The sequence below is a fragment of the Poecilia reticulata genome, chromosome 3 (genome assembly GCF_904066995.2).
Source record: "Poecilia reticulata chromosome 3, P_reticulata-male-v2, whole genome shotgun sequence".
NCBI classification, from domain to species: Eukaryota; Metazoa; Chordata; class Actinopteri; order Cyprinodontiformes; family Poeciliidae; genus Poecilia; species Poecilia reticulata.
Window position 1 is genome coordinate 20,291,124 of NC_088832.1, and position 23,315 is coordinate 20,314,438.

General features: G+C 38.4%; 1 protein-coding gene across 3 annotated transcripts in view; it reads left to right on the top strand.

Moving 5' to 3' along the window:
• Positions 1-23,315, top strand: part of furina (furin (paired basic amino acid cleaving enzyme) a) — an 82,297-nt gene that overhangs the window by 22,773 nt on the left and 36,209 nt on the right. For 2 of the 3 annotated variants that reach the window (XM_008405438.3, XM_008405439.3), the window contains exon 3: positions 18,033-18,131. In XM_008405438.3, the coding sequence (XP_008403660.1) occupies positions 18,033-18,131 (99 nt within the window). Of the gene's footprint in view, positions 1-17,140; positions 17,172-18,032; positions 18,132-23,315 lie in introns of all 3 variants that reach the window. The other variant, XM_008405441.3, reaches the window with a different exon arrangement.

Here is a 23,315-nt window from a genome sequence, read left to right on the forward strand (position 1 = left end):
CCTAAAAGGCACATTATTTTCTTTTGATATTGCATAACAATGATGAGCTGCGTTAAATCTTTTCTAAAGTACATAGATAAACCCATTTTATAACTAACAAAACAATTTGAGGGTGAATTACAATTTCTTTAAAGAATAAATGATGTCTGTTCAGGATTCTTGTGTATTTCAAGGAATAAAACAATATAAAAATAACACCTCAACTAAGAAAAATGAAGTCCAATGTGTGAATATTCGAGCATTAAATCTACTTATCAATGCAGCAGATTAACTAAAATTAAACAAAAACAAAATCTGATTTACAAACTGCTAATACAGTTTGTATTAGCAGTTTGTAAATCTGCTACAAACTGCTAGATGACATGAGTCATCTTTAATGACCCATGTCATTAAAGATGACATGAGTACCCAAAGGTTGCTGAGCAACCGAGGTTATCCTTCAGCTTTCATATCAAACCCAGCAACAGGTCCCTAAAAGACCAATATTAATTACAACTGTGGTAGTAGGGTTTGCTTCTGACAGTAACTATTGCTTTTGATAACATACTATTATTATTAAACTGTGAAATTCCTTAAAGATATTTTTTGCCACGAGACTTTTTTTTTTAAACGCAAGTTGACTTAATTCTTTAACTTCTTCATGGAATATCCATCAGCTTTTCTTTCTAATGTTTCTCAGACTTAGAGTTTTTGAAGTTGGTTCCGCTGATAATTTACCCTGAACTTTCAAGAAAATGCAGTTTTCAAGCCTGACATTTCTAAACACAGAGCGAATTAAATTTATAGCACTTGCCAAACTGCTAAAAAATGCTTTTTTCGAACACATTTCCTACATCTGCCATAGATGTTTGGTAATAATTCATGGTTTAGGCACCGTCGGGTTTAAAGCTGTTTAAGTTTTCCAGTTTAATCGTTTCTGCACAGCAGGTTTTAAAGCACTTGAAAGAACATCCATACAAGGAAGGCTTTTTTCTCCTGCTTTGATTTGGTACGTTGTACTTTTTCTTTACAAATCAAACCTGAAAGTCTAACACACACTGACTGATCAAGTTTTTATTCAGAGTTCATGAGTTGGTCATGACTTCAGCCCAAAATCATCTCGTTTCTTTAAGCCCTTAAGATGCAAATCTCTGTAGAATAAAATATAAATAATCAAATAACCTCCTAGAAGTTAGATTGCAGGTACAGATTAATTTCCTCCTTTCATGTTTTAGCGGTTTATATATTTGTTACTTTCTGAAGTACCTGAATTTGCTGTTCTTCCTTATATTGGCAGTAAAGAACCATCTTCATTTAAACCAGCGTTATCTGTCTTAGCTGGTGTTAGAATGTTCTCCAAAGTGACTAAGGATCCGATGATAGAAAAAATGTTCGGATTCCTGCTGTATTTACAGAAGTATGCAGAAAACCAGATGCTTTGTAAACACAGAATTTGTTCAGGAAGAAGGGTCCATCTGTTGAGATTTGTTCCTCTGAAAGCCGCTTCAGTTTAGGGAATACTTCCCATGTTTTGGACAGGATACCGTGGCGAGGGCGGCAGTAGCTGAGCCCCAGCGGCTCAGTCTCTCTCCCAGGGCAGTGGTCCAGGGTAATTCGCTTCTTGCTCCCTGCCGTCTGGGTGGATTTTCTCCACTTTGCAGGTTTCCCTGAATCCAATACTGCCGTCTCCTTCCTGAAGCTTTTCAAATGCACAAAGTAAACTAGGAGAACTGCAATTATGGTATATTTGAAATAACTGAGTCCGTTGCAGAGCTAAGCTCTGGGGTAATTTTCCCAACAAGTGGGTTCGGTGTTTAGTCCGCAGAAGACTGTCTGCCTCCCACCGCTTTCCAAACCTTTTTATTATCTCTACTTGGCACTAATCAGACTTGTTCGTTTATTTTCAGACTATTTTCATTCATCCTTGTTGTACTTTACGGTAACCTCAGACACTGGTGTAACTTGTTTTTTTTTCCCCCATTGGCCCAATTACTCACTGAAAGAGAAATGACTGGAAACCTTATGCTGGTTCCTTGTAATGGCTATAAAGAGTTGAGTCAAAATTTGACTGGAGGGAGTAAAGAGTAGATACCTAAAAATATACACTCTGGTTATTCTGATAAAATAAAGCAAAAGCAGCTTCAAAACTCACCTGCTTTATCACATTGATTAAAGGCAGTCAATAGGAGGCGATGCTAGCAATGTTAACGAGTCCAGGAAGTTGTTGTGGTCAGCTTTCCTGCTATTGTTTCAGCCTCCACACTGCAGCTTGGTTTGACCACCAGAATTTAGCTGAATCCAGCTTGGGTGATTTGCATCTGGGCTGAGTTGGTCCTCTGTAAACCTCAGTCTGGGCTCGACTCAGAACGGAATGTCCCTGTCTTGGTCGTTTGACCTGAAATGCCACCAAAAGTCAGGAATACTCTCTACAAAGCACAGCACTTTTGTTACACAGATGAGAACAATAAATAATAAAAAAACAAAACAATAATGAGCCCCCCTAAAACCAATATTTGACATCAGTTGGGCTGGATTTATCTGCTTTTAAATGTTTCAAATGGCACATTAAGATAAAAAACAATAAGGGTTAAATAAATAGGAGAAAATCTTCGTCATTTCCACACAGATTACTTTCTTCAGTTTTAGGCAATTTTATTGTTCCAATATGATATTCTTGATTTGACCCAAATTTAATTAAGTGGTATGCTCAAACCTTTGGGGGCCAGTTTGTTCAATAAACAACATAAGGAACCCAAGGGATTTTCTCCATTGCGGCGCAGCAAATGCATGCAATTCAATGCAAACATAATAAGAGATGCAGTAAAACCAAATATGTGAGTAAGAAAGGGGGAAAAAATAAAATCAATGACAATTGGACAAAATAACTGAATATATGTAAAAAAAAAAAACAAACAAAAAAAAAAACAGTTACATTATTAAAAAGTAGAAACAAGTTGTATAGTTGGGTTTGTTTTGTGATAATACTGTGAGACCATTTACATTTTTACTCATGTTTATGTCATACACGCACACATTATTAGTGTCAAAACAGGACACAAAAACTGATGATGTGAAATTTAGACAAACTGTATGCATTGCAAATGCATATTTCACAAAATTTGACGCTGGCTTACAAGCAGTGAATTAAATGACAAATAAAAAAAATCTCATTCTAAAACAGATGACAGAAAGTGGCCCCTCTATGTAAAAACATCTGAGTCCCAATTTCACTTCAGCTAACAGTAACTCGGATAAATATTTCTTGATAAACAAAAAATGATGCCAGTGCCTTTTAAAAATAACGGTATGTATACGAGTATCACTAAATAGCAACATTATTTTTTATGCGTTTGTAAAATTCCACTCATGGTTGATAAAGGTTGGATGTAGTCTGGCCAGAATATACGAGACACCACTAAGTTTAATGAACTCATTCAAATGAGGGTTTGCCAGTGGTTTGGGCTGAACAGGTGCCGGAGCAGGAGAGTGATGGAGCTGTCAGCCCAGCGCTGCTTCAACACACCTACAGAGTCTGGACTTACTGCACAGCATATGTGAACACAGCTGTGTGGGTGAGCAGTTACCATCCCACCCACACAGACACAGAGGCATGAGGGGACTCTTAGTAAAACATTGGTCGTCTTCTTTTTTTTTTTTTTTTACCAACTTTCTGACCAAGAATGGTTTTTCATGGAGAAGTTCTCTTCTGGCCTCTCTGCAGATGAAATAAGCAGCTGTTGTGGAAGCAGTCGGTCTTTTATTTCTGCGTTTACGATGAGTTAATTGAGCTCATCTTATTTACTCTGTGATGTCTTCAGCTCTTGACATTCTCCGCCTAAGCTTGGGGGCTTGGGGGTGGAAATAAAACCCAGCTGACTCTGTTCTTACCGGCTTGTTTGATTCCGCTGCAGCCTTCGCAGACTAGATGGATAATTACATGTTTACAGAGGTGTATGTCACCTGTGACAGCCTGTGGCGTTGACAGCGGTCATGTGTGTGCGCCTCGCAACGCTCCAGTCTCTCCTTGACGCACGATGCCTTGAACACACATTTACATTGCGCGGCTTCAGTTTCAGATGTGTTCGGTGAAGGGTTTAGAGCCGCGTTATGCTAAAGTGACCCAACTGCACGAGCAGCAGAAGAGGCGAGCTTTTGATTTTGATTTGCCTTTCAGCTGCGTGTGTGTTTGTGGTGTATTGATGCCGTGTCAAACACTCCTCTGGGAAAAGTAAAGGATCTGCAGTTTGAATGGTTGCTGCCATAATATCAATACCAGTATGTAGACGGTGTTATGAGTGGCTGTGTGGGTTTTCTCTCTCTCCCGCTGTACGCTTGTATATAGAGAAAAACACAAGGCTGAAAAATGGCTCCGAATTTGGGAGGAGTGACGATGCGTCATCAGGGACCCATCCAGCTTCTCTTAAGCTGTCCAGTGTGGAGCTCTGCTAAATTTGAACCTTAACAAAAGGTTAATAAAATTGCTTTGGTTGATGTTTTGAGCCTCTCCCAAGCTATAAACATTTTACTGCATGTGATGAGGAATCCAGTCACTTTAAAGTCTGTTGCTGATGAGGTAAAAATATGACTAAAGTGGCTGATTGGAGTGGTGCACACTTAGCATGCAGTCTGTGAAGCCAGGTGGTCTGATGTTGAAGTTAGTCAACTGAGTAAAACTGGGATGCTGGTAATTGCTTCAGGTAATTCATCTTGTATGCACAACTCTCTACACACGCTTGTGTTGTGTTACTTAAACTCTGTATTGCTGTTGGGCTTTACTGTGCTGTTTTCTATTCCAGCATTGCACAGATTATGCGGAGCTGTGTGCTGCTTAATAACTATAATGCTCTCCTTTCTCAGGAACAAGTGTGTGATTGATATCATTCCCATGCCAGGCCGAGCGCAGCTTTATTTGACAAGGAGCTGAAATAAAGGCAGCCATGTCATATGATTTTAATGTTCCATGACAAGACTCTGACTGCGTTCCACTCTCATAATGTCGCTGAGATGCAAGTTGTTTTCTGCACTCCTCTGTCTACTATGAATAAATCAGCCAAGTGGTTGCATTTAGTATTTTTTTCCGTCTTTTGCTGAATTATTTGTCTGGAAGACCCCATTGTTCATATGCTGAGGGAATACAGATTATGGGTAATTTTATTCATTGGCAGTCACCCACTTAATTTAACTTATCACGTTACCTCGGCATGGTGTGCATAGGATTTTTATGTGTCTTCCCAAAACTTACTGTTTAAAAAAAAAGAAGAAGAGATGAACCCTTAATGGTCCAAGTTTCCTGACTTTTCCACTTTTCTTAATTTTGTTTCTAATCTGTTACCACAGACACTGCTTCCTTATGACTACCATTATGCCTATCAATAGGTATCATAATTAGCCACCTATTAAATGCACATTTTGCATTTAATTGGCTTTAAACTTTTATATTTGATGTATCCATCAGATTTTATTAGTCCAGCACTTTCATATAAGTCTATAAATTTTCACCACCAGTCATTACTCTGCCATGGCCTAGATCCGGCCCTGGACTGGGACGACATTTTCACAGGATTATAACTTTGAGTCAAAATATTATATTATGATATTTACACACAAATCTAAAACTGGAAAAAAAAAAGTTAGATATGATCTAGTTCCTTTTATTAAAACCGTGTAGCAGTAAGTATTAGGGTTTCCTCCAGAGTCTGCAGACGTGTTGATGTATGGAGTCGGATTTCAGTTTCCAGACTTCACCAAGTATTCGTTTGTCTGAATGTTTTGTCCTTCCTTTCTCACATACTTCCTTGTTTTGTTTCCTTCTTCCTTCCTTCCTTAATAAGAGTGATAGGTCATTTTTGTTTAGTTCTCACACAATGACTGTCATTGTTTTTCCCCACCAAAAATGCTTCCAGTTAACAGACTCTGAGTCTTTGTAAAATGTGAGGGGAAAAGTGTGATTTTTATTCTTTCAACCACAGGAGAGGGGCAGCTCCACTCAGCTGGAAATCCCTTCAATTACTATTAAACTTGCTCCTGCATCTCAATAAATTAAGCAATTAGATAGAAGTTGCTCTGTACATTTTTTTTTGAAAACTTGTTTTTCTTTTATACCAGTAGACATCATATGTCTAGTGATCTTTGCTCTGGAGTAACTGAGAGACTTTAAATCTTTAAATGTTGCTCTGCACAATGTTATGTTCAGATGAGTGGGTGTTGTAGCTGATTGTAAAACCCTATGCCAATACCTCATCTGTTACAGTAAGGGATGAATACAGTTTTAAAGTCACACACGCAGTCTGAGACATTATCTCAAGTGCAGTGATTAAAAAGCCTTTCCTTTTAAATATAAACCAGTTTAAAAATGCCTTATCTTATCCAGTCGGCCACTGTGTGCCAAACATACCCTGTGTAACAAGCTTGGCTTGTAATATCTTTGAGTTGTATCAAGGAAATGATCCTTTTTACTTACAGGATGTCCTCTGGTTTCCTTCAGCAGATAAATATCGAAAGTGCTCTCAGAAATGGTCTGTGGCTGTTTCCAGGTAGCGTTTAGTTGTTCTGCAGGTGATTTATGGGAAACCTCGAAGACTGAGCCCAGCTTGCAAAACACACTTGGAGAACGGCTGTTGCTGTACATCTACACACCACTCTTGATGGCACTGTGTGTGATACATTTTACAGTTTTTGATGTGACAATTTTCTTTGCCTGTTTCAGTACTTTTAGCTGAGAATTTGATTTTGGATGGATTTTTGTGGGTGTGTGTGTGTGTGTGTGTGTGTGTGTGTGTGTGTGTGTGTGTGTGTGTGTGTGTGTGTGGTTTGAAGCATATTTCGAGGTGCCCATTATTGCATCAGATTGGAGGGAGCTGCAGGAGGACTTTGTCTAAATTAGCATCTTTGTGATAACATTATTGATGCCAACCAAGCCTGTAGCGCTCCCTCACACAAAAACACGTCCCTACGCCAAATTAATGACGTTTTGAGACTGCCAGCTGTTACAGAAAGATGTGCCCAACATTTGGTTTCCTTAATCATTTAGGTCTGCACTGCATGCGATAGCAAATCCTAATCAGCGATGTCTGGTTGCTTTTGAATGCAACGCAGAATTAAACCTCACCATCATGAATGACTGAATGCTATTCGTAACTGCTGTGTTTAAATGTGATGAATGTCACATGGTCCAATAGAGTAAAGCTGCTGACGTGACTTTTCACAGAAACTCGCAGTGTTGCTCATCTGGCATGATGCTGACATGTTTAGTTCCTCTCTTAAATTAATGGAAAATGGAGTATGTCTGACAGGATTTGTTGGAGAAAATGCTCCTGACATTGTGAAGACAAGGCTCTCTCAGATCGCCGGCTCTTTGCACTTTTGGGAGACTCTCATCACACTGTGTTTAATTGGAGGGCAGAGAGCTGGGCTACCTGAACCGAGCACAGCCATTAAAGTAGCTGGTCCTCTGTGGATGAAGAGGACAATGATGGAAATGTCTTAGGTGGTAAGTTCGTGAGAAATTAAGAGAGTGCAGGTTTCCAAAATGGCCCCAGCGGTCCCTCACTGAGGTGAGAAGAACCAGTTTGGTATTTCTGTCCAGGAGCTGCGTGCTCTGTCTTTGCTCTGAGATTAAAAAGGAGAGGTGGAATTAGACAGCAGAGTTAAATCTTATTAGCTCTTGTCCCGCTGGCAGCCACCTTTTGCACCTTCTTCATTATCTCTGAGTGTATGTGTGTGTGCTTTGTGTAGATGTAAGCAATGGGGAAAAGCACAGAGATAATGTCTCCAGATTATTAATGACATTGTATATGGAATGATGACTTTGCCAGGTGTTTCTCTACTTTTTAACTCTACAGACAAAGTAGTTCATGTACCAGTTTTGATGCAGAAATCTGTTAAAGCTATTATTTTTAAGGAAAAACAGAAATCATATAATCTGATATAAAAAAAATCAAATGCAATAAATCAATTTGTAGCTCTGCTTGTGTTTCATGACTCACCACTGTATTAATATCACTGCTCATGCTTATTCATCAGTGAACATTCTGTCCAACTCAAGATTTTACATGCCGTGCTTTCATGTCTTTTTAAATAACAGTATTTGTGCCAGCACTTGTGGCAGGGGGTCTTTGAGGCTGTGAAGCAAAAATACTTCAGCTGTAATGCCAGTGAATTCTTTGTAGGTCTCCTGTTGTTTCTATCTTGCACTCAGGTTTTATTCAGCTCTGAAGCATTGGATTAGGAAAAAAAAAAAGCTTTTATATGAATTGTGTTATAAATATGTAATTACTTAGGCTCTCTGTCAGTTCTTTTTATTATGGTTCATGGCAAATGTGTAAAGGAAAATGACTATCTGTATCTAATCCCACGTTCATAATCTTTCTGAGACCCACCTCTTCATTTTCACCTTTTATCCGGTTGCTTTATTTGGTACCGACGGAGGAGTTTGATGGTGAAAAGCCCTACTGACCAAAAATAAAATGGCAAGAAAATACCAAAAAACATTGTAACTGTCCCCGAGACCTTTGGTAAAATATTCAGGTGACAAAATAAACAGAAGTAGAAATTTTTGACGTTCCATAACTTACGTGTGCAACTAACCTGGTATTTCAGAAAAGAAAAGCAACAGACAATCAAACATGGTGGTGGTGTGGCTGTGTCCATCAGTTAGCAAGACCCCAACAACTGCTTACGAGGCTGAGGATTGTTGTGGTCAAAGTCTTTAATCCAATTCAGATACTGTGAAGGAATAATCTTAAACAGACTGTTCATACTCAAAAACCCCCCAATGTGGCAGAATTAAAACAATTCTTCAAAGTGCGGGCTTCAAACACTCAATGCCAGTTATCGCTTGAGCAGCTGTTGGCACTAAGGGTGGTACAACGCGTTATTAGTGTAAAACAGTGTGTATTCTGTAAGGGGCCAAAAGATTTTTGACAACACTGGAAATGGGATAAGATGTAGGAAAGTGAAAATGGCAGCCACAGTTGGAGCAGAATAGCTCTTCAGTATCTGTTTATCAAATGGCACCTTTTTCTCATTTTGAATTACATGCTGGTCAGTTTTGTGTATTTAACAGAGATTCAAAGCTCTGATTAGATTTAGTATAACCTCACAGTGTCAAAAGCAATCATAGAATCCCCTCTAACAGTGATAAAACTGTCTCCCTCTTGATAAAAACCTGCTTCCTCCCTGTCCCTTTCCAATTTGCTCCATCTCCGCTGAGTTGCCTCTGCTTGCCAGACTTCTCTGCAGCACCCCCACTTCCCCCCCCCCAACCCTTTTCACCACACATTCAGTCTTTCTGTGTACCCGGTGATGCCGTCCACTAATGAGGATGAGCTCATCAGGGCATCTGCATGAGAGAGCGGAACATATTTACACAGATTATTCAGCTGTTAGTAGGACTCCAAAGGAACAATCTTTTATTTCCAGTCTACTGAGCACAAAACGCTTCCTGCTTCCGGGTATCTGACTCAAAATGTGAAGAGAGTTTTTAGATTCAGCATTTGTCATTCCTGCTGAACAAACAACGAAGATTTGAGTAGGATAAAAATTAACCCGGTTTTTTTTTTTAATGCTTTAAACCGCAAAGTCTTTTGGAGAGTAGAGCACAGGAAGCTAAGCTTCAAAGCCATTGATGCATGAAGTGCGTTACAGTGCTCATACTGTATGATGCAGCAGAAAACCTGCAAACTGCAGAGTTTTACAGATTTATGAAGAAAAATAAATGAATAGGCTTTTTCTTATTGGCTCCTTTGTTTGCACCTGGTCCCAGGAAACTAAAACTTCATTGATCATCTAACTATATGAAACTAAATCAGGCTAAATGTTTATGACACCAGATACAGTATTTGAGGGATGCCACTTGCCCATCTGAAATGACTCTATGATCAAAGGAAAACTCAAGCCAATGGCTCTTAGTTATTTTCTGTCATGATCCCATTAAGGAACATAATTGTTTTTTTCTAAACCTCCCTAAATTGATATGCTGTTGAGAAACTGATGATATATATTTGTATATCTCTACAAACCATTGTATGACTTTATGGCTCCAGCATTCTGCATACAATCATCTGATTACCAAAGCGGATCAATAAAAGAAGCTGCAACAACTTACATATGTATTTATTTTATTCTTTTAAGCCTTAAAAATGCCCAAGTTTACTCAATTTGTAACATTTAATTAGGATCTGCTCAATCTGTGTGTTTCTCAAAAGAGAAAAAGTGCAAATGATTCACTGGGTTGTGCATTTTTAGATTGAACACACTAACATTCAAAACTTTTTTTTTTTTAAATATTGTAAACATTGGTTACTTTTTCATCAAGTTATCCCTTTATAAAAACGGTAAAATCATTAACTTATAGAATTTGCAGCATTGCCTATGTTTTAGCTTCTCGGAATAGCTGAAGAGGAGAATAACATTTTACATATTTCCTGGTCTTTTACTACCAGCTACCATCACTTTACTTGCCTCTGCTGCCCTTATTATTATTTTTCACCATTACAAACTTCTTCGTCTCAGTTCTGTACACCAGTGTGCCTGTGTAGGCTTCCTCTGCTGGGTGGAACATGGAGCCTGTTTAGTTTGAGCACTGCTGCCACCTAGTGACTGGAGGCTTGTTTATTGTTTAAGCATGACAGAATATATTAAAGGGGAAATCAGTCTGATTAATTTTAATCTCCTCGCCTGGGGGGATAAACTTGATGTGACACAGAGGCCTACATTTTTTTTTTCTCTGCCACTCTTCAAAATGACAAAGATAAGAACATGCCCTTCAAGACAGAAATGAGCTGTTATCGTGCATATGCACACATTTACAGCCAGAACAAAAATAAAAAAGTTCACACCTGTAACTCTGTGGCTATGCAGAAGAAGGTTAAAAAAAAAAGATGCCAGCAAGAATGGGACCCTGGGGTGAACAAGTTACCATGACAACATCTGTTTGTTCTTTGAAGTGTTTATGGATATAAAAGGCAACTTGTTAATGTTTATCATTATAACATTTTAAAGTCATTTCTAAGTGAGTTGTCAACTAAGTGATTAAATAACCAGCTTGAAAATTAACGGTTAATAGTTTTAATACAAGCTTGTGAAAAAGCTTGTATTAATATTTTATTAGACAATATTTCTCTTTCTGCCTGGATTTTGAGTTGAGTCCTGTTTCTGCCTGATGCATTTGACAGTATAAGCAGCACAGAGTTGAAAGCTGTTTTTACTGGGATTGGTGAGTGAAAGTGCTCATGACAAGGTTGCTGTGCAACTTGGCAGAAATTACTGAAACTTCAGAAAGCATTATGCACGAGTGAAAACAGTTCTGCCTGTGGCACTGAATTCAATTTAAGCTTAGATTACTATGATTTTGGACCATTATAATATTTGTGGTGAAATTACAAAGTCCTAATGCTTAGGTTGACAGTTAAAAACTGCATGAATGAAGAGTGAACTGTCATCGCAAAGCCTAGTATATTCAAATGCATGAATGTATTTATAATTGAAATCATATCCACATAACCATTTTATTCTCACTGTATGTCAATACATCACACTAATCTTTTCCATTCGTTAGGAACTTTGTATCTAATTTGACATTTTTGATACTTTAAAATTATTGTTCATGTAGAGGATCCGCTTGTTCCTAAGCTTTAACATCCTGATAATGTCGTAAGGTGTTTTTTTTTCCCAATTTCCGCATTATCTTTTCTGATGTCATTTATTTTGCATAAATGAGCAAAAAGGCTCATGCTTTTTCATTTGCCTCCTCTGAAGATTGGTTCATCCACAGTACTAAATCATTATTTCTTAAACCAAAACCATTTAACTATTCAGAAAGGTTGCTACTAATTTCCCCCCATAACTACTAAAATGACAGAATTATTTTAAAATCTCACCTTTGACATCCTCTCCAACACTACGCAACAATGGCTAATTGTAATTAAGCAACACAGCAAAACTAAAACTGACAGCACAAATATCAGAACTGAAAAAAAAAGTTGTATGACAAAATTACTAAATTATGTCAAATACTAAAATGCTTTACTTTTATCTTGCCGATATCCATTTTAATGCATTTTCTTTGCCTTTTGTAGTGCGTCTGCAATCAGAATACTGAGGAAGTTGTAGTACAGACTTGGTTCAGTGCATTCTTTAAAATAAGACCTCTGTACTACAGGAACTGCTGGTTGTCTCTACTCTGGATTAACTGACTTTGTGAGATTACAAGTGACTCTGTCTGCAGAAGGTTTTCATCTGACACAATCAGTCTCTCAGGACTAGTGTGGGAATTATTACACTCGGTCATAGGCCACAGAACTTTGACCGAGTTCATCTTCTTCTTTCCTTATACCTTGCTTATACCATGCTATTCTTCTGACAACTATTCTACTGTGAGAAGACATGTGAGAGACCCATGACTGAAACTAGCAAGGCAGTGGAATCCCTAAAGGCAACAACCGCTCCCTTTCTTGGCTTTACAGTATTTAACAGCAAATTTGAACCGAACTGATTGTGTGTGTATTTCTTGGATACATTGATTTTTCTATTAAAGATTATAAACTTGGTGTTTTCTAGGTCTTGTACATGAAACCTACCATATTTGTTCTGCCTTTTTAATTACTACCTTTCCAGCAGCGTAAACATTAAAGACATAGTCATGTGATGAAAGCTTTCATTGACTAGTCCAATTAGTATCCCTATAACCGATGTACCATGACTGATTTTTTTTTTTTTATCCTTATCTTAACCATAAAACTGACTTCAGGCTACAGTGGCCATTATTTACCAATGTCGAGATGCGGTGAGAAAGCAAGATAATGCTTTAGATCTGTATTTATTATACAGTGGTACAACTTATGTTTTTAATATGACTCCTTTCCAAGAGACTGAATTAGAAAAAAAATGAATATTTTTTGTTCTGTTATATTAGTAATATATGACGACAAATTTCAAATCTTTGCTAAAGGCCAATGTGGAAGGGAAAAGAACTTGCAATACAATCAGACTAGTGCTGCTGTCACTCTTCTCTTAATTTGGCTCAGACATGGATGAAAGTGAGACACAACTTTGGCTTAGCGGATAAGCCAAGCTGACATTTTGTACTGAAATGATAGAACAAATAGCAAGAACCACTGTAAAGGAAAACAGTTTAAACTTTATGCTCACAAACGACTCCCAGGGTCGCCTCATTAATCTGGCTGTCGGATACTTCAGATATTTGTCCTAGCTCTGTTGTGCTGTCATCCCTTCTGTTTAAGATATGTCTTCACTTACATTGAAAACTCAGTGAGTCTAACAATCCTGACACAAAACGTTCCTTTAAACTTAGAGAATGTTTTCTTGGCTCAGGAAAATTCTGTGTATGTCTGATTACTTCTGTGGAGCTCACTCATGTTTCCTGCAGAGATGATCCTTGTCTCCAAATGCCTTCCTTTTTTGTTCTGCCAATAACATTTCCATTCAACATATTCTTATTAAGAGGGTCTTTGTAGGTTTTATTTCTCTTCTATATAATATTTGCCATTTATGTAGCACTTTTAACAAGAAAATAGTTCATTTCCTTATCTTTGCTCACTAGGAAAAATAAATTAGTTTTTAACAAGTCTTAATGACGCTGAGGACTTTTGGTTATCTTTGTTTTTTTGGATGATACCCAGAATAGACATCCTTCAGTTGAGGATGGGAGGGGGAGCCAAACGTCCGGTGAGTGATCTTCACTGACAGCTGGAAGTTTCTTTCTTCCCTCAGCAGTGCAGCTCTAGTGCCATACCGAAGAGTTGCCACATCCAAACACACCAAATGAACAGCACTTAAAGCATTTCAAGAGATGTCGGGTGCGGTTTTGACACATCTGTGTTTGCTAGAAGGGAGGCAAAAGGTGCTGCTGGGCATTTTTCTTACAAACTCCCTCACATCCCAGGTCAACATCCCTGGAGAGAGTGCAGATATTTAATGATCTGCATTTTTACCTCTCCTTAATGACTATAAACCTCCATATGTCACTGTCCTGATCGTTCCATTTGTTTTTGTCAACACTATTAAAATGTGCAAATTTAATGTCCTGCGAGCAACTGAAGTGAAAACGGATGGTGCCAAGAATGATAATCTGTTTGTTCTCCAAACACGGAGAAGAGGAATGGTCGAGTAACTTGTTGAGAATAGATGTCACGTCTGCAAATATGAGGGGTTGAATTGGTCAATAGTTTTTTTTCTTCCTATTTTATCGGTTCCATCCTTCTGATCAACACTACAGCGACTTGTATAAACAACTCTGCTGTTTGCTTCAGTCAAGGCTAAAAAGGCAAGTGAGAGGCTTAAAGTGTTGATTTAGCTTTGAACCTTCTTAAACATATACATAACTTTAATGCCAAGTAAAACTAAGGGTAATTGAGTAAAAGACGACAGATTGAGTGCTTTACATGCGATTTAAGCAGTAAAAAGGGTGAGGAAGGTATAAATAATGAGTGAAAGTATTTTCAGATGTATGGGTTCAGGTCAGGGTGTTGTGTTTTCAAAGACAGAGCTTTTTATGTCCGGCTGCCTCTGTGGGGAACTGGTGCCCCTTTCCTACCCGTTCACTACAGTTGCTAATTGGACTTCAGCCTCATTACACAAACAAGTTGCCGAACTATTTTAGAAGGCCGAAACATTTGCGCTCCCACTTTATCTCGGCTCACTGATGTGCAAACAAAATATGTTAATACCCCACTCTGTGTGAGGCCTGTAAATCAGATGGTATCAAAATCAAAAGGAGAATGCCTTGTCAAAAGTGTCTGGAAATGAACTGCAATGACGTCGCTCTCCAGTGAAATCCTTTGGCTGTCTTTGATGTTCACGATTCCATATGGGCTGCGGTTTTCTGTTAATTTAATACAGCCCCAAGCTCCTTTAACAGCTTGTCTTCTGACATTGTTTGTCTCTTTGTAAGACATAATTGTGTCAACAACAGTCAGTGGGGATAAGACATCGGACCTTTTTGATAATTGCTTTCCCACAAGGTAAATTTGGCAGTAGGGGAGGAACCAAACATGCAAACAAACCAGCAGGCAGTAATTTTCTGCTGTGTGTTGCTTTGCATTTTAATGTTGATGGATTATTGCTTCGCTCTGGTAACTGACCACATGTTGAGTGGCCTGTTGTGCTGTAACAGCTCCAAGCTTATCACATCAGTAATGGTCACAGAGCTTGATCTGTTTCCACATCGGTTTTCCATCTAAATGTGTTAGTTGCAAATTGCCCGCTTTTTTTTTTTTCCCCCGCCTCAGTGGAAAGCAGTTAAACCCCCTAAGAAAACCGTGTGGTCTTGAGTTAGAATAGCTGAAAACATGAACCCCTAACGTGTTGTTGCTGATTGCCAGACAATGTTCAAGCTGGAGGGTTTGCATTTAGAAGGACTAGATTCTGGTTCACATTGTTGAATGAGGTGAGGGTGCGTGTCTGTCCATACACTTGCAACAGTTGAGCAGTTTACCTGAAATTTAGCCGGGTCTATGCATATACATGTGCAGATATACATACAGGTGTCTATATCTTAGATCTCTGACCAGTATACTTTTATCTTTTCAATATCTTGTAATTTATCGCTTGTGCACAATGCTTTTTCCACTGTTGCAGTTTTGGTCCTCCCATAGTTCACACCGAGACAGCAAAAAAATCTTGCTCCTGACTTAAGTACACTGTGAAAAGTTGTTCACAGTTACCAGTTCTTCACAATTAAGAAAGTAACCATTTTTTGCCAATAAGAGGACAGACAGTCAGAGATGTGTCTGTAAATTAATGATTAAATCTATAAATTTTAATGATTCAAGATGCTAACAAAGTTCTGAAGACACTCTTGACACCCCCAAATGGGGGTTTCCTCCAACAAACCACTTGTGCTAAACAGTCATTTATGTTTCCACCACTGCATTTATGAGCTGCTTACAACCAGATTCTAGCTAGATCAGAAGAGGGAACCCCCTTTGGTGGAGTTTTAAACGATCATGTTTAAAACTCCACAGTGTTTGATCTTTCTAGTAAGACAGGGAGATAATGTAGATCTTTATCATTAATAATAAAAAGTTATATCTCAAATACAGAGATATAACTGTATTTGAGATATATCGACCGGACTTTTATCTTCCAGTTGATACGCAGAAGAAAGGAGGACTTAGTGGTGCTTTTTTCCTCGTTTGTACTGCAGTTCTTCAGCCTTACCAGTCTTTTAAAGTTAAAAAAAATTCTTGCTGTAAATATTGTGGTTGACTTTTTTTTTTTACAACACTGCTGGTACTGATCTCTGATCAGTAGGTCATGACTGTGAAGATCTGGCACTAGCCCTGGTTAAGCACTACAACTTTGGAAAAATCCAGCGTGTGTCATGAAATAACCAAAATAAAAACAGTGTGGGAGGTAGTACAAGGTATTCTTATTTCTGTGCAGGTTGTTACTTCTTGACACGGCCATGGTTTTGCGATAAACACGTAACTAGAACCAGCCCTGTTCCATCTTGATTTGTCTTTCATGTAATCCCATGAGATCCCAGGACAGTGTGTTTTTTACAGCATGCAGCTGGGATTGCAGAACCAAAAGGTTGTGGCCTAAACTGTGTTGCAATCTGTATGTAAGCTGCTCAAACGCACTCAGTGCTTTAAATGCAAGTGACATTAGGGTGTGCCTTTGTCTCCTTACGAGCACCTTTCGTATCCTTGTACTGCTGCAGCTGCTGGTGGGTTTGCTTTGTATTGAATAACTGCTTCACGCCCATTTTGCGATCTCATTTGTCATTATGACCACCTCCTGTTATGGATCAGTGACATAACAAACCACCCTAGCCCCAAATTCTGAGTTGGCAAATTTGAGCTGATGATGAGGCATAAAAAAAAACACATGTATATTGTGCATAAAAAAAAAAGCCCTAGTCACAGATGTGAGTTCCTGAGCAGCATGCTATTAAAGTCAATGGTCCAACTTTCTCTCAGTTGTTCCACAATGCTGGCTTGACTTCTTTAAGGGCAAATTGTCACTGAATGGTGCATGAGTCTTTCAGTGATATACCAAGGGAGTCATAAAGGAAGGTTCATGTCTGTGGGTTTATCGTTGAACCTTCTTTTGTAAGGAACTTTTCATTAAAGTCCAGTCAAGCAGGACTTTATCTAAACAGCTGACCCTCAGCCTGGTTTATTCTTTTCTTCTTCAGAAAAAGGGGGCAGTCAGCTCAGCTAATGGCTGTAAGTGTTTGCATTCTTTTCCCTTCTTTTTATAAGTCCAGCATTTAACTTTGGTGTCGTTCTTTAATAGTTTTACGCACAAAGGAACACATTCTCTCTTTCTCTCTCTCTCACACACACAGGCTTGTGGCTTTTGGTGGTCCTTTTCAGAGCTGAATATCACAGTTAACCATGTGCTTCCTCTTGGTTATTGCTTCCCTATTGTCTGGCGGGTTTGTGTGCAGGGCCTTTTTTTTGTGTCACCCCTGCTGGAATCAGTCTGTTTACTGTGATTAAATGGGAGCAGGGAGGCTGATGAGGGTTGAGCTGTTCCTCTTTTAGACCAAGGGAATGTTGCAGTGCACACTGGAGTGGCACCATGTGGGGAGGAAGGGATCGTGGGGGAATGAGCTGAGCTTTCCAGATAAAATGTATAAATATGTTTTACTTAGACAGCAGAGTTATGATGATCCCTGTGTTTAAGGACAGAACAAACCTAACCAGGGAGCTTAAAATGCAGAGGAGACTTGTCTGTGGAGAAAAATGTGCATGGGGCTTTCAATAATCTGAGTAAAAACAAACTGCAAGGAATGTTTTAGATGCTGTTAAAGGGTATATATGTTCAAAAAATAAAAATAAAAATCCTGCGCTAGGCCAGATGACTGTAAATATTTATGTTGTATCAGTTTCATCTTAAGAGTAGAAGGCTGTTTTTTCCAGCCTGCTACACTGTTTATTGCCACTCTGTAAAGTTTATAGAAAAAATTGTCATTTAGTGGCAGAGGATATGCCATTAGGATATATGGAGGTGTTATCAGATTATAGGCAGACAGATCTGAACCGCAGGATGTGATGGGTGATCATATCTCTTTGTTTTTCCAGGTATTTGGTGATTACTATCACTTCCGGCATCGCAGAGTGGTAAAGAGATCGCTGTCTGATCACAGAGGGGCACAAGTCCGTCTGGAAAGAGATCCTAAGGTAAGAGGTTTATCTCTCGGGGTAACGGGGCGTTCGGATGTGGCCAAGGTTTGCTTTTGGGGACAGTTTTTGAGGTGTGGGGACAACTGCATCTTTATGGAAAGTGAGAAGTTATTATTTTCCAGCTAAAAGGCATTTTTAGCTACCATTTCTCACCTTTAGGACTGTGATGCCTGCAGTGAGCCTTCCAGTTAGCACTTTTCATAGCAATTAAGGACGCGTCATTCCTGTACTGCAGGTCAGATGGAGTCTAGATATAAAGCATTGTTTTATTCTACTGATTCAACTGAGTTAGCTCTTTTGCCTGTAGGTTGAAGATACTTGGTTCCACATTTTAATTATGTTAAACTGAGAAATACTTTTTTTTTTTTTTAATCAGTCAATCCTAAAAGGAAATATGGAACATTAGATGTGGAGCAGTGTCGAGTCATCTTACAGTCTTTGCTTTATAATTCTGTTTGTACAAAAAATTTCAGCCTTCCTCTCGTAATAAATGAATGTCTTTTAGCTCCAGTTGGCTCTAATCTAAAGTAATAATGTGCACATAACTCATTAACATATTGATTGTACAGTAATCACGTAAATATGGGAATAATTAAAATGCATTTTTTACATCATCATGTCTGGTAAATCGAAGTAGAAAACTCAACGCTGCACTATTTAGAGTTGTAAAAGAAAGTAGTGTTCAATCATGGTACTAATTAAAAATAATTAACCCAATGAAAAGCATGAGCAGAGCTGGATTTTATTACTGCATTGCAGATGTAATAAGGTATCAATGCTACCTTGGAAATCTTTGCTGTCTTTGCCACATAGCTGTGATTTACAGCTATGTGCTTTGGGAAAGTAGATGCCTTGAAAGTAGACCCTGCGTTGAAAGATCCTCCATCATAACCGCCAGCAAAAGGTCCAGATCAATATTATATTTTTTGCTATACTTAAGAAGCATTGTCAAATAAAATGTGGAAACTCGTGTAGAAACAGACGTCTAAATTTCAGGGCAAAAAAAAAAAGACACAATGGGTCAAAATAATTTCAGACTATTTTTTTCTGAAACATTTGCGGTGTGCCTTGCAAATACCACACACATTCCCCACATCAAGGCCGATGCACTGGTGGCAGCAGGATGTTAAGCGAAACGCTCACCTAACCATCAAGATGATTTTGGGCTCAGTGTCTTGCCTGGGGGTTTCACTGAAAGGAGGAGCCAGTATTAAAGCCCCCAATTAGTGAGCAACCTGCTCTACCTCCAGAGAGTTTCCTTTGATGCATTAATTCACTAATTATTTCTTCCACAAAGAATGATTAAAACACATGAATTTCCCCTAATGAAAGAACTGATATGCCAGAGATGATGCAGTGCATCTCGTCTTAGGTAGTTCTTGCTGGTTTTTTTATTTATTTATTTCCATTTTTGTTGCGCTCTCGGAGTATTTTGTGAGTGATGCAAGACAACAGTGTGGACTGATTTCAGGCAATTTTTCTTCATCCTGAATAAATGTTCTACTTGTCAGTTTCCAATTTCTGCAGGTCACTGAAACCTACAAAAAATTAAAAAACCCCGAGAACATTCACCTTTTTAAGTGTGAGGCACAGCCGTAGCTGCATTCCACATTCTCTCAGTTGGTGTATGAATATTTATGGAAAGTGGCGGCCTCTGATCCATAGGTTACCTAGGGGTAATTGTGCAAAATTGGGAATAAATTTAAGGAATTTCTTTAGCTCTATGTAGCACGACTGATTGAGTTTGAACACCAGCGTGATTTCCATTGCTAATAATGATCACCAACAGTGTAGCTGGGGAGCATTGCTATAGCAACCCATATCTTTAACTGAAAAGACTTTATATTTAAGTTGTGCAATCAGTCATAATTCCTCTCATAAATCTCGGCATCAGTCTGTGGAAATGCAGCCCTCTGACTGACGGGTTTCATTTGCGCTGCACAGGTGCTGAGCGGGAATAGACGAGTGTCTGCTGAGCTTGTTTTACACGGTAGACGCAGTCCCACCTCCCTCTCTGGGATTTCCTTTAACGTCGCAGCTCCATTTCCTGTTGCTGAATTCCTTTTGTCCCACAGCTCCTCAGACAAAATGGACCGTTACACATCCAGCTCCTCCCGTCTGTTAAAATAAGAGTTGGGTTTTAATTTATTTTCAATCTGGTTTAATCAGGAGAACTTTGCCGATTCTGCTTTACTCGCACACTTTACCAACCCCTCGGCTCCTTCCCTCACCTAAACATCAATATTTGAACTTTTCTGTAATTAACAGTGTGATCAAAGCCTGTGAACTGTGAGATTATTGCTAATTGTGCTCCCATATTACAGAACCACATAGCTTTTTTTTTTTTTTTTCAAAATAAACGGGTTAAAATGAAATAGGAAAATTTTTTAAACCCTGGAGAGACTTTGCAGCTTTTAAACTCGTTGAGATGAAGCCTAAATGTTCCACTAAATTCTATTTGAAGTGTGATTAATTGCTCACGAAAGCACCTAGGCATCTGCCAGACTTTATAAACCAAAAATGCAAGCGAGTTAGGGGTTTAGAGCTTTATCTATATTACGCCCATGCATTGTTCCGTTTTCTTTTATTCTGGTTTTATTTGTTGTTTCGTACAGTACTTCGTTTCAATGAATGTCCTTTTTTTTTCTAGAGAGACAATAAAAAAGCATAAGGCACAGCAGAAGCACCGATTTTAACTAATTATCTGACACTTGTTTACGGGATTTTTTTTTTAATAACTGCTTTTATTACTTCTGCAGTAATGGCAACTTTTGCAACGCCTAAACAAGTTTCATTGTAACATAAACTGCTAGGATATTCCTTCATAATACTGCTGCTTTATTTGATGGTTCCAGTTTGTCACAGGGGAGCTGTGCTCTGCTTGTTGAATTTGGAAGGACAAAGCAGAGGGTGGACAAAATGAGTGTGTGGGGATTTTATTTGTTGGAGGAAAAATGCTCTCTCACAAACATGAGATAAGGCAACCTCTTTGAACATCAGCTTTCCATTAGATTGGTATACACTCTGATTTTAATTTTCAAATATTCTCTACACGAATTAGTATATTGCAAACCGTTTGAAAGGTTTTGCATTTCGTCACCTTTAAACGATTTTGTATCATCATGGATGTGTTTCCCTTAAAAGTCAAACACATTTACTTCAGGTTGGCTGTAAGAGAGGAGCCGTCTAGTGTATAACATGAAGATACACAAGTCTTCTTGCTAGTGTGCTTTCTTGCTGATCCTGCCAAACCCGGTAACACGTACCTTACAATCCTGTAACTTTTCAGTTGCATTAAACACACTAAGAAATAATTAGCCAAAGACTCATTTCTGGGGGGATTTTAGGCGTTTTGATGTGAGTAAGGTATATTGCTGAGCATTTACTGTAAATTTTCTCCCAGCTGTAGAGGTGTTGCTTGTTAAACCAGTGCTTCCTGTTTGTCTTGGTAAGACATCTTTACCATTTCCTGGTTAGGTGTTAGGAGCAGACATTCCACAGTCGAGGGAGGTGTACACAGGGTTACAGCATGATTTGCGCATTGTGGTTTTTTCTGCATTGTGTTTCGCAGCATACAAGGATTCAAGGTTGCAACATCCCATGTGCTCAAAATTCTGACGAAGCGATGGAATAAATATGAAAGGTTGCAAAATATCCAGATAACGAGGGCAGTGAGGTGTTTGTTGCTCCATGCTTTACACACCACACATATGAATCATTGCATGTAGGTCAGCTTGAAAATGTTCAACACACAACAGCCTTTCCCTGCGTACGTGTGAAACCAGAGTGTCAGATTTGATAGAAAAGGTGCTAGGAAACGAAAAAGGGGAAATCACACCCTCATCCTGATGACGCAGAAGAAAAGAAATGGTTTTAATCTGAGTTGAAATCAAATAAAGTTTAGTCAGTGCAGAAAATGACTGCTTTCTTCTGTCCATAGAGATTGTTTAAATAAATGTGTCGTCTTATTGAAATGGAAAGTCACAATTAAGCTGAAGAAAGAAGCAAAGCGCTCCATTAGCTGCCTTTTCATCCGTTTCTGTCTGGCCACTTAAATTGTTCAAAATTTGATGCATGTATTGTGAAACCTGGAGAGTGCCTCAGTCCTTCAGTGATTCATGAATTAGAATTGGGTTTTAGCAACTCTTCCACTTAACTGATTCAGTGATGTCAGATTTTATAGGCTCTGATCTGATTGTACTAAAAGCAGTGTTTGCCTTGGCCTGCTCTATAAAAAAAAATAGGAATGCTGTATTGAATAAATGCTTGTTTAGATGAAAATTTAAAGACAAATTTAAAGAAAATTTAATGCAGAATGTTTCTGCAAAATTCAGAACTGCAGGGATTAAAACTTTTCTTTGGAAGATAATTTTCTTTGTTAATAAGTTTAAAGCCTCAAACGAAAAGAGCTACAAAGTTTTTAGCAGCATGTCCTGAATGCTCTGGCATAGGCTAATATTTTAAACATGTTCTTCAAAGTGTCTTTCAGATTTACATGTTTGGTTTATGAGGTCTGACCATTAGGGTCCAAACACAGTAGCTGCTTCCTCTCACTTTCCCACAGTTGCAACTAGAGGTGCACAGATCCAACTTAGAAATGCATTTATTTTATACTTTATTTTATCGTTTTGTTCCAATTTTGCCTTTGAGGACATGAAGAACATGCAGTAGGAAATTCTTCTGCGCGTTCTGTAAACCTACAGAAAATGTAAAGAATATCATAGCTTATTTATCAAAGCTTATGGGTTTAAATTTTCTTAAATTTGTTATGGAACTCAAAGTTAATGAAAGTACATGTTGCTGCTTGATGCATTTAAAGCCTTAACTTCATTAGACTCTATAATTTTGATTCTAGTAATGGATAATAATAATAATAAAAAAACGTTTTTAATAAGGATTTTATTTAATTTTTTGTATTTAATCCTTCCCATCACCAACCAGAGCTGATTCAGAATGTGTGAAGTGCCACAGTGATGCAGCTCAAAGCTGACCTGATCTTCACTGTTAGAATAGCATAAAAACTCTTAAACATCCTCTTAAACTGATTGAACCCAAACCTAGACCTCTTTAACGTTTTGAAGAGCGTTCTTCTTCCATTATGACATTGCTTCAGCAGTTAATATAACCTTCATTACTTTTTCCCTCTTTGTCCCTCTCCCTCTGTCTGCATCACCAGAGATT